The 15670-nt window shown below is 41.2% G+C and overlaps 1 protein-coding gene across 4 annotated transcripts in view; it reads right to left on the reverse strand.

Moving 5' to 3' along the window:
- Positions 1–3404: 3404 nt before the first annotated feature.
- rheb (Ras homolog, mTORC1 binding) overlaps positions 3405–15670 on the reverse strand; it is a 35276-nt gene continuing 23010 nt past the window's right edge. For 2 of the 4 annotated variants that reach the window (XM_021562585.3, XM_021562587.3), the window contains 5 exons: positions 15398–15480; positions 11418–11474; positions 11284–11331; positions 6076–6157; positions 3405–3971 (listed from right to left, as the gene is read on the reverse strand). In XM_021562585.3, coding sequence (XP_021418260.1) covers positions 3879–3971; positions 6076–6157; positions 11284–11331; positions 11418–11474; positions 15398–15480 — 363 coding nt within the window. In that variant the 3' untranslated portion in view covers positions 3405–3878. The remainder of the gene's footprint in view (positions 3972–6075; positions 6158–11283; positions 11332–11417; positions 11475–15397; positions 15481–15670) is intronic. The other 2 variants (XM_021562586.3, XM_090199468.1) reach the window with 1 other exon arrangement.

The following is a 15670-nucleotide window of genomic DNA, read 5'->3' on the forward strand; positions in this document are numbered from 1 at the left end:
TAAGTTAATTCCCGGCTTTCTATAGTCTCAGAGCCTCTGCGGAAGTTGATAAAGAAGGACACAACATTCTACTTCGGACCGGAACAGAAGACGGTGTTTCAGACATTAAAAGAGAAACTTAGGAGCTGTGCTTGTGCAAGAACAACACAGAGCAATGGTTCCAGTCTGTTATGTGAGCAGGAGTCTGACAGAGTGGGAACGCAGATATTCACAGATTGAGCGTGAGGCCCTTGCATTGGTTTGGACTTGTGAAAGGCTACACCCGTATGTATACGGCAGGGAATTTGATTCAGTGACTGATCACAAGGCGTTAAAAGCGATTTACAGTCTTCACTCAAAGCCATGCACTCGCATAGAACAGTGGGTGCTGAGGCTCCAACCTTATGACTTTTGTGTTGTCCACATACCAGGGAAAAGCAACATCGTTGACCCTCGTCTACTCGGAGTGACTGCAGTGAAATAATCACACACACATGGAGCAGAGGAGTATGTGAGATGTATAGCTGTGAACGCAACTCCAAGTGCAATGACCACAAGGGAAGTGGAAGTGGAGGAAGCATTTGCTACAGAGGAAGCGCTAAGAGGGGCGAGAAATGCTATTCAGACTGGGTGTTAGGAGACATGCCACGCAAATGCACCTATAGCAAATGAACTGTGTGTAATTGGACAGTTAGTCCTAAGGGGAAAAAACATTGTTTTGCCCCATGTAGCCTTAGCTCACGAGGGACATTAGGGCATTGTAAGTACAAAACTTCTCAGGAGTAAAGTAGCGTGGCTGGGCAGGGGCAAGGCCGCAGAGAGACATGTCAAGTCATGTCATGGTTGCCAGATTGTAGCACGACCAGACGTGCCAGAACCCGTGAGACCCACAGCGCTACCTGACGGGCCGTGCCAGGACGTCGCCACTGACCTATTGGGTCCACTACCAACAGGACACAGGTTTCTGTACAGCTAAGAATAAGTGTTGTGTATGTCAGGTTGACTGAAGTTTATATCGAATTGCAACGGGTGGGTCTAATCCTGGATGCTGATTGGTTAAAACCAACAATATATCATCCAAACACAGGCTTCTCAGCATTATCACTGAAGTAAAGGGGGGGGGGGTTGTCGTGTATTGATGTGACGTACTGATATGACGTCACCATGTCCGTATAAAATGCAGAGTTCTTGTTACACCGACAGTCTTGGAGTAAAGACATGTTGAAGTTTACCTCTGAGTCCGGTTGATTCAATTCAGAGAAATAACCTAATTTAGCACATGTTGCAAGTGTTGGATTAGACACAGTGCACTTTCACCACCCTGTGCCGTTCATTAGGAAAAACGAGAATGTATGCAGCAACCTTAGAATAACTGCTCAAACTCCCAGTTTTACTTCTATACGCGTTTGTTTAATGTCGAACGAACAAATAATCTGTAAGGCATTTATAAAACTGTACTGTTTGTGTTTCCATCACAGGTGTTGTGATTTTTTTATAGTATGACTTTAGAAATACAACTGTGGGCAGGATTGTTTTGCCATATTAGATCCATTCCCTTTGATCTCCCCAAGTACCTAGAGCAGGAATGGGAAACAACCCTACCCTTCAAAAGTTTGGGGTCACTTAGAAATGTCCTTGTTTTTAAAAGAAAATCCCATATTTTGTCCATTGAATAACATCAAATTGATCAGAAATACAGTGTAGACATTGTTAATGTTGTAAATGACTATTGTAGCTGGAAACGGACGATTTTTTATGGAATATCTACATAGGCGTACAGAGGCCCATTATCAGAAACCATCACTCCTGTGTTCCAATGGCACGTTGTGTTAGCTAATCCAAATGTATAATTTTAAAAAGCGAATTGATCATTAGAAAACCCTTTTGCAATTATGTTAGTACAGCTGAAAAATGTTGTCCTGATTAAAGAAGCAATAAAACTGGCCTTCAGACTAGTTGAGTATCTGGAGCATCAGCATTTGTGGGTTCGATTACAGGCTCAAAATGTCTAGAAACAAAGAACTTTCTTCTGAATTCGTCAGTCTATTCTTGTTATGAGAAAAGAAGGCAATTCCATGCGAGAAATTGCCAAGAAACTGAAGATCTCGTACAAAGCTGCGGACAACTCTTCACAGAACAGCGCAAACTGGCTCTAACCAGAATAGAAAGAGGAGTGGGAGGCCCGAATTATCTTTGAAAGACAGGGACCTGAAAAAGGGACGTTTCTTTTTTTGCTGAGTTCATTTAATGAAACTGCCAGTTGAGGACTTGTGGGGCATCTGTTTCTCAAACTAGACACTAATATATTTGTCCTCTTGCTCAGTTGTACACCTGAGTCTCCCACTCCTCTTTCTATTCTGGTTAGTGACAGTTTGCACTGTTCTGTGAAAGGAGTAGTACACAGCGTTGTACAAGATCTTCAGTTCCTTGTCAATTTCTCACATGGAATAGCCTTCATTTCTCATAACAAGAATAGACTGACGAGTTCAGAAGAAAGTTCTGTTTGTATACATTTTGAGCCTGTAATCGAACCCACATATGCTGATGCTCCAGATACTCAACGTAGGACAGTTTTATTGCTTCTTTAAATCAGGACAACAGTTTTCAGCTGTGCTAACGTAATTGCAAAAGGGTTTTCTAATGATCAATTAGCCTTTTAAAATGATAAACTTGGATTAGCTAACACAACGCGCCATTGGAACACAGGAGTGATGGTTGCTGATAATAGGCCTCTGTACGCCTATGTAGATATTCCGTTAAAAATCGTCTGTTTCCAGCTACAATAGTAATTTACAACATTAACAATGACTACACTGTATTTCTGATCAATTTGGTGTTATTTTAATGGCCATTTAAAAAAAAATTCTTTCAAAAACAAGGACATTTCCAAGTGACCCCGAACTTTTGAACGGTAGTGTATATAGAATTATTTTTGCGGGGGGTTGGGGTTGTTTCTGGACAAGCCTCTGTCTCCGACAATGAAATGTATGTATTCTATGGAGGAAAGAACAGCTAGAAGTGAATTGTGAATCCTATAATTAGAAACCATCTCCAACTGGCAAATAGAGTGGAATATAATGAGTAGTAGATCTCTCGTGGACACATATTATTCCAACCCACCAGGTTTCCATTTCTCCTTGGTAACGTTAATTATCACCCCCCCCCCCCCCCCCCCCCTTCTGAGAGCTGGCGTGAGTGAATGTGTGGAGCAGTGTGATGGCACATCCCTGACTGAGTGGCAGCATCAGCCTTTTGACAGGTTCTGAGGTAGAGGAGCCAACTGGAAGTAGAATACTGAACCCCTTATCTCTGGTAAGGGAAAATATATATCATATACTATATGAATTATATAATGTATCAAAACACCTTCGTGTGTATTCTGCTAATTTGTATAAAGCAAATTTTGAGAAATAAGAAAATCAAACTCTAGTGAAACAATATGCTGATTTAATGATTACAATCAAAAAAACATAATCAACATTCACTAGACTAGCAAATGAATGCTGGCCAACTATAGTGGCCATAGTAATAACATTTTAAGAAATACAATATACAAACTTTTCAAGGGGAAGGGAGGGGCAGGGAGGTCAGGTAGAAAAGAGATTACAGGCTTTAAATGAGGCTAGATATATTTCACCACATTTGGTTTCTCAGAAAAAGGGGAAGTCGGGGGGAGCAAGACGGGTGTACCCTAAGCTAGGATCGATTGTTACTCTTAATGTCGAAGTCTTCGTCTGTCCTTCTGGAAATGAAAAAAGAAATGTAGAAAAGAAAAAGACAGATGTTTCTCGAGGGAGGAAAACAGGCAGTTAGCCACTTCAAGTAGAGGGATTTCCCAGTGTCCAGTGCTGTGGTTGGGGACGGTGTTCGAGGGCCTGGGGGGCCAGGGAAAAGGAGGGTTACATCAGGGAGCAGGATGTCCTGCCCTGGGGGGCTCCCCCCTCCATCTTCTCCGCCTCCAGGATGGTCCTCTTGAACACCTCCACCGCTGTCTGACTCACACAGAAAACAGGAAGTCAGAGGGAGGAAATGTCATATCACAACAGGGTTGTGCAGACGGGTTTTTTTCTGCTCTGTGCTTGCAAATGCTACAATCTAGTGTAAACCAAATTGATAGATTCATTGTTATTGCTAGGATATAAAGAAAGTAGGAAATCCAAACATTCTAGATGACGAGAGGAATATTTGATACAAACACTATTTTGATATCATCAACACAGTAGCATTGATCAATGGATCCAACATGCCTCTTGTGGTACAATAGGGAAATAGCAACAATTCTGTTGAATGATGCATTGATGCGTCCAGGCCATGTTGGCAACAAATGTTCCTTCCTTTAGATTACTCTTCCAATTTAAATTCAAACTAGACTGTAATTGCCTTGGAACATTCTGTGCCAAGATGGCACCCATTAAAATACTAGATGTCAAAACAGAGTTGGCCAAACTATATACAGTGCCTTGCGAAAGTATTCGGCCCCCTTGAACTTTGCGACCTTTTGCCACATTTCAGGCTTCAAACATAAAGATATAAAACTGTATTTTTTTGTGAAGAATCAACAACAAGTGGGACACAATCATGAAGTGGAACGACATTTATTGGATATTTCAAACTTTTTTAACAATTGGGCGTGCAAAATTATTCAGCCCCTTTACATTCAGTGCAGCAAACTCTCTCCAGAAGTTCAGTGAGGATCTCTGAATGATCCAATGTTGACCTAAATGACTAATGATGATAAATACAATCCACCTGTGTGTAATCAAGTCTCCGTATAAATGCACCTGCACTGTGATAGTCTCAGAGGTCCGTTAAAAGCACAGAGAGCATCATGAAGAACAAGGAACACACCAGGCAGGTCCGAGATACTGTTGTGAAGAAGTTTAAAGCCGGATTTGGATACAAAAAGATTTCCCAAGCTTTAAACATCCCAAGGAGCACTGTGCAAGCGATAATATTGAAATGGAAGGAGTATCAGACCACTGCAAATCTACCAAGACCTGGCCGTCCCTCTAAACTTTCAGCTCATACAAGGAGAAGACTGATCAGAGATGCAGCCAAGAGGCCCATGATCACTCTGGATGAACTGCAGAGATCTACAGCTGAGGTGGGAGACTCTGTCCAGAGGACAACAATCAGTTGTATATTGCACAAATCTGGCCTTTATGGAAGAGTGGCAAGAAGAAAGCCATTTCTTAAAGATATCCATAAAAAGTATAGTTTAAAGTTTGCCACAAGCCACCTGGGAGACACACCAAACATGTGGAAGAAGGTGCTCTGGTCAGATGAAACCAAAATTGAACTTTTTGGCAACAATGCAAAACGTTATGTTTGGCGTAAAAGCAACACAGCTGAACACACCATCCCCACTGTCAAACATGGTGGTGGCAGCATCATGGTTTGGGCCTGCTTTTCTTCAGCATGGACAGGGAAGATGGTTAAAATTGATGGGAAGATGGATGGAGCCAAATACAGGACCATTCTGGAAGAAAACCTGATGGAGTCTGCAAAAGACCTGAGACTGGGACGGAGATTTGTCTTCCAACAAGACAATGATCCAAAACATAAAGCAAAATCTACAATGGAATGGTTCAAAAATAAACATATCCAGGTGTTAGAATGGCCAAGTCAAAGTCCAGACCTGAATCCAATCGAGAATCTGTGGAAAGAACTGAAAACTGCTGTTCACAAATGCTCTCCATCCAACCTCACTGAGCTCGAGCTGTTTTGCAAGGAGAAATGGGAAAAAATTTCAGTCTCTCGATGTGCAAAACTGATAGAGACATACCCCAAGCGACTTACAGCTGTAATCGCAGCAAAAGGTGGCGCTACAAAGTATTAACTTAAGGGGGCTGAATAATTTTGCACGCCCAATTTTTCAGTTTTTGATTTGTTAAAAAAGTTTGAAATATCCAATAAATGTCGTTCCACTTCATGATTGTGTCCCACTTGTTGTTGATTCTTCACAAAAAATACAGTTTTATATATTTATGTTTGAAGCCTGAAATGTGGAAAAAGGTCGCAAAGTTCAAGGGGGCCGAATACTTTCGGAATGCACTGTATCTATCTGGGAGTGGCTGGTGTCATCATCATCATCACCTGGTTCTCTTTAGCGGAGGACTCCATGAATGCTGCGTTCCATGAGTCAGCCAGCGCTTTTCCTTCTTCACAACTGATTACACTGAGGAGAGGGAAAAACATCACATTGACTACAATTAGCTTGTAACAGCAGCACAGCCTATAACCACAGTTCCTGGTTGTACTGAGGGGAACCCAATATCACAGTGAACACCATTTGCTTGTAACACAACAGTCTATAACCACATGTGGGAGCATTAGCTATAGGAGGGTAAGGCACTAATGGAGAAACTGATCTGTGGTCACTCTCCCTATACTGTCCCAGGCATTCACTACACCATCTCTCCTCCATGTCTTTTTACACTAGCCTGATCCAAGATCAGTTTGTCCTGTATAGTCAACTCCTATGGTCGCAGCCCAAACAGACCTGGGACCAGGTTAGATAGTATTGCGATGCTAAGATACCACCCCCCCCCGACGGATTTGAACTGCATCGCATGAGTCTTTTTCAGCCGAGCCAAAATCTATAGGCTTTATAGCCTAGTGGCGTATCTGCTGACTGGTGTAACTGTACTACAGCACTCTGCATCCCTAACATTCACTCCTGGGATTTAATAGCCTGGAGTTATTGATTCATCCTAAGGTTCAGCCGGTTCCTCACTTCGCCTTGGCGCAAACCTTTCCCAGCCCTTGTTTAATGAGATCTGTCGGCGCACACACACACACACAAGATAATGCAGTTAGAAGATAAAGGGCGATATACTGTATGTACTGTTAAGCAGTAAACAATACAAACAATACAATGTATGTTACATTGTATATATCTAGTCTCTAGTCTATTTCAGGGTGGAATGATAGTTTGGGAGGTATGTGTTACTACGGAGAAGTCATTAGGAGAGACAGAGAAAGAGATACATTGAAAGAAATTGAGAAAGAAAGAAAGGGAAAGAGAGAAAGAAAGAAAAAGAGTGAGAGAGAGAGAGAGAGAGAAAGGGAAAGAGAGAAAGAGAGAGAGAGAGAGGAAGTGATCAGTAATGCCTTGATTACTTTAGTTGGCTAATAGAATTCTAGCCGGCCCCAGGGCTACTATGCTCCTGTGTGTCTGTGTTTGTACTCACTCCACACTGAGAAGCATATGAATCCCTTCAACACTCCTTACAGCGTGCACATCATCATAATGGGGCCAGAGTGTGTGCATGCGTGGGTTGATGTGTGCATGTGTATGTGTGTGTGTGGAAGGGATGTCAGAGTAGCTGTCACTACTTCCCACTATGAGCTGGCTGTGCTACATTTCCTGTTTATTCTGGGAATGATAGAGGAGGCAGGAGGAAGGATGGATGAAAAAAAAAGGAGGGAGGAGGAACGAGGGAGAGCTATGAGTGAGTGACCCATTTTCAGAAGTGTGTTGAGCAAGCAGAATGCACTGTTCAGGCCTGGTAAGAAATGACACACACAGGGGAAGTGGATCATGTCAGTTAGCAAGCTAACAATGTGCATGATATCTTAACAAGCTGAAAAAAAAAATCTGGATTTATTATTTTTTTTATTAAAACCGGACTTTCTCAAATCATCCAGTTCAGAAATTAGCTTGCTATACAAGGTCGGAAAGAGCAGATTCTAAGATTTCTAAAGTAAACAAACTCTAAAAAATAAGGACACGGTCTCCGTTTAAAAATACCACTTTTTGAAGAATAACAGTGGTTCCACACATTCCTCCGATACTCAAATTGTTTGGGAAAAATATGTATATTTTATTCTGTTATATTCCATTACATTCTTAGTATAACATATTTACATTGGTATTTTTTAAAATGTAACCTTTATTTAACTAGGCAAGTCAGTTAAAGAACAAATTCTTATTTACAATGACGGCCTTTCCAGGACAACGCTGGGCCAATTGTGCACTGCCCTATGGGACTCCCAATGACAGACGGTTGTGATACAGCCTGGAACCGAACCAGAGTCTGTAGTGATATATTTGTGTTGAATGTGATCAGGGCAGGGGAATGTAAGTTTGTTTAGTCTGTTTAACCCCCTAGAGTCTATGTCCACACCCATGCGGACATCTAATTAACATAATCATTCAAAATCCCCAACAAAATCTGTCTGTTTATAAGCTATATATATATATATTTTTTTGCATGGGCTGTGTCTGCATCTGCGCTGGAAGGTGGCTGAGCTACAGCGGTGTTTGCCAGACTATGAGACATCCTGAGAACCAGTCTTCTCACAAAAACATCTGTAGCGTCCAAACGGTTTGGCCTAGAAACTATGACCAATCTATGGAAAGATGAGACTCTAACGAACACGTACAGTACATGTCGGTTGTTGCTCTAGGACATCCAAGAGGTCTCACAAGAGGTCTGAAGATAGTGGAAGTACATATGGATGTAGTTTAGTGCCTAACATTTTTTTTGTATGGATAAAAAAACCTAATATTTTCCTGATCTTTTTGATCTCTCTCAGATTTAGGACAGACACTTAAAAACAAACTTCCTTTTGATTTCTTTTTGACCATCGGTTTTTCCATGTATAAATCTATTATCCAATGTTTTTCTATGGGCTAGTAGCAGTAAGGCCAAATTCAATGTTTCATCAAATATTTGTATACATTTTTGGGGGGTAACACTTTACTTGACGCCCAGTATAATAACACATAATGACAGTCATTACCATGTCATAATGGTATAACAGCTTATATAACTTGTGTTATGACATAATATGGTCATAACACTGTCATGACCCATATTATTTACTACATATATTGACTGGAACGAATTGCAAAAAAAAATCACTGAAGCTGGAGACTCATATCTCCCTCACTAACTTTAAGCACCAGCTGTCAGAGCAGCTCACAGATCACTGCACCTGTACATAGCTCATCTGTAAATAGCCCATCCAACTACCTCATCCCCATACCGTTATTTATTTTGCTCCTTTGCACCCCAGTATCTCTACTTGCACATTCATCTTCTGCACATCTATCACTCCAGTGTTTAATTGCTAAATTGTAATTATTTCACCACTATGGCCTATTTATTGCCTTACCTCCCTTATCTTACCTCATTTGCACACACTGTGTATAGACTTTTTTTCAATTGTGTTATTGACTGTATGTTTGTTTATTCCATGTGTAACTCTGTGTTGTTTGTGTCGCACTGCTTTGCTTTATCTTGGCCAGGTCGCAGTGGTAAATGAGAACTTGTTCTCAACTGGCCTACCTGGTTAAATAAAGGTGAAATAATAAATACATAAATATTGCGTTATTTTATGGCTGGTTATGACACCTACATAAGTGTCAAAACCCACATTTATTCAAATGAGTTTTTTTCCCTGCCAAGAAGTTTCCTTTCATTGGAACGTTTGTTTCTTAAATCCATTGTTGTTGTAATGAATTATTTACAGTCATGTGTCACTTTATTTGGACAACAAAAATACACTTCATGTCATTGTCAAGAAGTATTATGACCATCGTGATCATATAAGCCACTTAGGCCTGTCACATACATGCCCTTACGTCAGTCATCAGTCACAAAGAGGGTGTCTTGTACTGCTCCTGAAATCTGCTGCTGCATTCATCCCAGTCATCAGACACAGATCATTGGGGTATGTAGGTGCATGTCTGACACCAATGACATCAATCATTTACAATTATAATTTAATACCTCTTCCCCCTGTTTCCTCTCTGTACCCCACTGATGTGACATTTGAAAACCCCTTGGTTAACATTGAGATTCTGGGAACATCAGAAGGTGGGGGGAAATTAACTATATTCTGGTAATCCGACCAATTGAACATATGCGGTGGTACTTAATGAATATGATGTCAGTTCGGTTGTCATCTGAGACATTCTCATCAATGATAGGAAGACAAACTCTACAGTGGAAACTTTCAGATGAGACTGAATTAAGGTGATGATGAATATTGACTGCTATTGATGTAAAATATTACTAGGTCTTTAAGAGTTTATTCGGAAGATAACAGCTCTATAAATATTATTTTGCGGTTCCCCGGACTCTCTAGTTAATTACATTTACATGATTAGCTCAATCAGGTAATATTAATTACGGAGAAAGGATTTTATAGAATAACATATCACTTAGTCCGGCATAGCCAAAGACACGACACTATGATGTAATGGAATGTTTTGCCTTGTGTGGTAGGTTTTGACACCCTAATGTAGGTGTCATAACCAGCCATAAAATAACTACTGTGGTATGTTTGGTCGATTTTTACACTCCTATGTAGGTGTCATAACCAGCTATACAATATATGTGTCATGACAGTATTATGATCATATTATAACAGGTTCTGACAAGTTATGTCTGCTGTTATGACATGGTTATGACCGTGTCACAACGTGTTATGATGCTGGGTGTCAAGTAAAGTGTTACCTTTTATTTTAAATACCTAAACGGGTCCTAAAATTCCACATCAAATAGTTAAATGATCCTTGATATGGAACCCCCCTATTGATTTCATTTGCTTGGCGTAGCCATGTAGCCTATAGGCTGCACAGACCAGTAACATAATTGTATATTCAATGGATACAATTTTTTTTTAAAGACGCCCAACCAAATCTGCACACCCCTCCTCCCACCCGTCACCAGTGCTGGCTGCACAACAGGATGCAAGGCATGCAGTATGCCGGTAAAAATGTGGTCATATAAACATTGCCCGATGTATTATTTTTTATACCGTAAATTCTGTCCGAAATAGGTATAACTAACGTCACGCTGACCCAAACACACAGCAGACCGACCTGATCCTGCAGTCTTTAAAACAGAGTCAGAGCCAAAGACAGCTGAGAGCAGACCGGTCCAGTTTCCCAGGCTAGCGTCAAGGTCTAAAACAGGCCAGTAGTCTAGTCTAAAAGAGACAGGACAGCCAGGGAAATGGCATATACATTTCCCCTCCCTGCCAAATATGGCAAGATGTGGGGATTTTATGACAAGGCCTATAAAACTCCAGCAGATCAAGTCCTAAAGGTTTATTCCAGCCCCCCACCCTCTGCTGAAGCAATATACTTTCTCTCCATTTGGTCCTGTCTGTGAACTAAATGTCTTTGGACAGGTCTCCACGGACGCGTACAAACATAACGACAGACAGTAAGAACATTAAATCCCAGTTAAATCTCATTTAAAGCTGAAAATGGAATAAACTGTCTGGTTCCTCTGGGAAGACTAATGGTGTGTGTGTGTGTGTGTTTGTGTGTGTGGCATACAGTACCGTTCCATGTGTAGATCTTTCTTGTTTCCGACCAACATGATGGGTACTCTGCAGAAGACAAAAGTCCTGTTAGTCATATTAATCAGGTATTAATCAGATAGAAATGTTTACAGACAGGAGAATAAGGTACTTACTGTACTTTACCAACCATATCCAATAATTTTTCGTGGATAACTTTTATTACTTCAAAACTGCAGCAGAAAACAAAAAAAAAGGTAATTCAAACCTTTATTTAACAGCCAAAGTAACAAGTGAAAACATTCAACAAAGTCCTAGTGTACTGTAGACAAGACGAGTCTCAACACAACGATCAATTCTCTGAAGAAATCTTCCAAAGGTAAAAACTTAGAAGACTTGAAGACTCTCTCTCGTGCTTAAATGCATCCTTTATGGGAGAAAAGGTTGACATTGACAAATGTAGTGTGGTCCGACACAATAATCCATGTCAAATGGCTGCATTCTCCTATCCCGGCCGCTCCGTGTGTGTGTGTGTGTGTTGAGTACATTAACGAACGTTGCCTAACAAAGACGGTTGCGGTTGACCCGTTGCTTGAATCTGTATGATAGGCTACTAAGCATATCAAATCTTTCCCAAGAAGAACCATCAATCTGTGCCATAGGTTGTAATGTAGAGGCCCAATGTATATAATACAGACAGGCCTGATGCATGGTTTGAGACGCAATTTAAATAATGAATGTTGAGCCCCGGGCTGGTCAGTAGAAATGCATAAAGCAATGGAGACATTAAGTCAACTTGACAGCATTAACTGGCCAGTGGAAAGTAGAGAGACGTGATGGGATGTGGTTAGGAACAGCTTTCTCCAGGGAAAGTCTCCCTAGGCCCGCTCCCATGGCAACTGCCATAGGACCCAGGGGGATTTAGGATTAAACACACTCTCTAGCCTAGACTACAGTATGATGGTCTTACACAGGACAAAGAGTTTGACACAGTATGAATCCTGTTGTCATTTAAGATGTCTGATGTCTGGAGGCATTACAGGAGAGAAAGTGCAGCTTTGATGCACTTCTGTATTTAAAAGAGGAATAACGGGACATTTCGAAACATCTCGGATTCGTTCAGGGATAGCGAGGTCAAGCTAGCGTGAGAGCTAAGTTACAGGGTTATAACAGCCCCCCCACTCACTGCAGCGCTAGATAGAACTTTGTGGAATAACGCACATCTACAAAAAATATAAACATTCTGTCACAGCTAAAATACAACAGTCGGGAAGTCCAATCGATTGTGAGATATAGCATATACATTTTGTGATAAAATGTGGGTCACGGGTTCACAACTGTACCTTCTCTGAGATCTCTGCCAAGCAAAGAATTTTGGAATATATAAATTGCGCAATAGGCTATAAGGCTTTTACAAGGTGGGAGTTCATCCTGGTTCAAGTCCCGTGCACGAAACACATCTAACGAGCTGGAGAAATGTACAGTGCATTCGGAAACTATTCAGACCCCTTCCCCTTTTCCACATTTTGTTACCTTACAGCCTTATTCTAAAATATATTTATATATATTTTCCAACAGGAGAACGACCTTAAGCACACAGCTAAGGCAACGCTTCGGGACAAGTCTCTGAATGTCCTTGAGTGGCCCAGCCAGAGCCCGGACTTGAACGAACATCTCTGGAGGGACCTGAAAATAGCTGCGCAGCGACGTTCACCACCCAACCTGACAGAGCTTCATAGGATCTGCAGAAACTCCCCAAATACAGATGTTCCAAGCTTGTAGCATCATACCCAAGAAGACGCAAGGCTGTAGTCGCTGACAAAGGTGCTTCAACAAAGTACTGAGTAAAGGGCCTGAATACTTATGTTAATGTGGTATTTCCGTTTGCATTTTTAATACATTTGCAAAAATGTCTAGAAACCTGTTTTGCTTTGTCATTATGGGGTATTGTGTGTAGAATGACAAGGGAAAAAAACAATGTAATCAATTTTAGAATATGTCTGTAACGTAACAAAATGTGGAAAAAGTAAAGGGGTCTGAATACTTTCTGAATGTATGTTACGGCCGTCGTTGAATGAGTGAGACCAAAGCGCAGCGTGGAAAGTGTTCATCGCACTTTATTAAATGAGCACCAAAAAAACAACAAAATATAAATGAAACGTAAAGCTCTGTGTGCTAAACAGCAACTATACAAAGACAAGATCCCACAAACTAGGGTGGAAAACAGGCTGCCTAAGTATGATTCCTAATCAGAGACAACGATAGACAGCTGCCTCTGATTGGGAACCCTACCCGGCCAACAAAGAAATAGAAAACTAGAATGCCCACCCAAAATCACACCCTGGCCTAACCAATAGAGAAATAAAAAGGCTCTCTAAGGTCAGGGCGTGACAATGTACTGTACACCGAAGCAAAGTGTCACCCACATTTCAGATAAGAATATCCGCCTACCTATGTCATGTCAACCATCCATCCAATTAAAATAATTCCAGGTGTCCGCCTTTTGTCTTGATAAACTTTCACATGGTCTGTTCCATGGTATGGGGTAATCCAATGAGCAACACTGTAGCTGTTGATTGCAGTGATCATAATTCATCACGTATGCTATATATAATCAATACATTACTTTTCAAGGAGTAGGGTAATTGATGCAAACATAGGCTGTAAGAACTCTTTTCTATTTGATCAAATTCTGCCTACATTATAACATTCTCTTGCAAGTCCCCTGCATAATTGAGTAAATGATTGTCATTCTTCTGCAGATTTGAACATGTAAATGTTAGTTAATAATACTTTGACAGTGAGCATATATCACATTTCAATAGACGCACGCATCAGTGTCTAGGCTGTCTATTATATCTGCAGCCAAAATGATTTCACAACGATATGTTTGCTGTCAGCTGGCTACTGTAGGAAAGTTACAATCTAACTACACATTTGCATACATTTGCCTTATAACCCATATATGTCATCCTATGGAATTCACATTACGTTGCACACTCCCTAGTCTTTCCCTCTCATTTTAGTAGATACTGTATATTTTGCCATAATGATCTGATTACACCATGCAACGAGGGATGTAGCCTACAGTCAGAGAGGGAAGATGGACAATGTTGATTGGCAGATGAAATTATGTCCAATGAGGTTGCAATGTAAAAGTGGGAGGCGGGATTAGGTTGGCTCCTTTCCTCCTAGCTTGGTTGAGATCTCAGAAACGGTCATATTGTGAACCCGCGACCCAGATTGATCACATATAATGGGCATGCCACATCTCACAATCGATTGGACTTCCCGAATGTGGTGCTTTTGCTGTGACAGAACGTTGAGATTATTTGTAGATTTGAGTTATTCCACAAAGTTCTATTTAGAACTACAGTGAGTGTGTGTGGGGGGGGGGGGGGGGGGGCTGTATAACCCTGTGAAGTAGCTCATGCTCTAGCAGCTCTCGCTCTACCTCGACCTCCCTAAGTGAGAAAGGTACACACTTTGACAAGACAGTCCAGGAGTTAGGAACATAGACACATTTTCACAATCCCCTTTAAATCTGTCCAAATCCGATCACATTTCTACTGCTGCGCCCAGGAGAACTTTTCCACTTTTTCATTCTCATATTAACAGAGCGAGAGAGGGGAAGAGAGAGAGGGAGAGAAAAGGAACAAGGGAGTAATTGAGTGATGGATGGAGTGAGGCGAGAGAGTTGGATGGAGAGAAATGCCCGGTGCGAGGAAGAGAGAATAAATGGTGTGGTTAAGAGAGAGGAGAGAGATAGATGGAGACATTTTATTTAAATCTCCAGCTGATATGGAGGCAAGTTAGCACACACACGCCTGCATGCGCAAACCCACAGCTAGAAATGACCATCTCTGATTCACATCCACGCTACATCTATTTTAGCTACGCAGGAATACCTGTTCTGTACTACCACATACAGGAGCCCTGTTCTATAGAATAGCATACAGACAGACATATAATGCACAGATCAATAATAGCGTCAATGGTTGATTCATGCCTTTTACTAGAGAGATAAACACTAGATCGATTCAGAGAAACCTTGAGCGGCTAGCTCTCTCAGGGATGAATCCACATGGGTTCATTTTGCAGTAACAATGCTTTAGCAGCAGTGTGAAGGAAGGAGAGGGCGAGCGGAGTTACCTACCTTTTATTGGAAGTGACAGAATACACCAAAATGTATCCGTTGATGTCTATGGAGTAGGTCTGTGGGAAAATGGAGTATTCATCCTGCCGAGAGTGGAACATCACAAATATAAAGTAGATGTTCTATGATAGTAAAAATGTAGGTAAAAAATACAAGACAGTGTAATAATTCCATGGAAGCGTTCAGAAATAAACAAATTCATGGGACCAGCGCTGTTGCGAACTACTAGCGCCGTTGCTAACTAGCAATCCCGTTGTCTTAACCTTGTAGTCT

This window comes from Oncorhynchus mykiss, chromosome 15, assembly GCF_057628025.1.
Source record: "Oncorhynchus mykiss isolate SJ-2025 chromosome 15, ASM5762802v1, whole genome shotgun sequence".
NCBI lineage: Eukaryota > Metazoa > Chordata > Actinopteri > Salmoniformes > Salmonidae > Oncorhynchus > Oncorhynchus mykiss.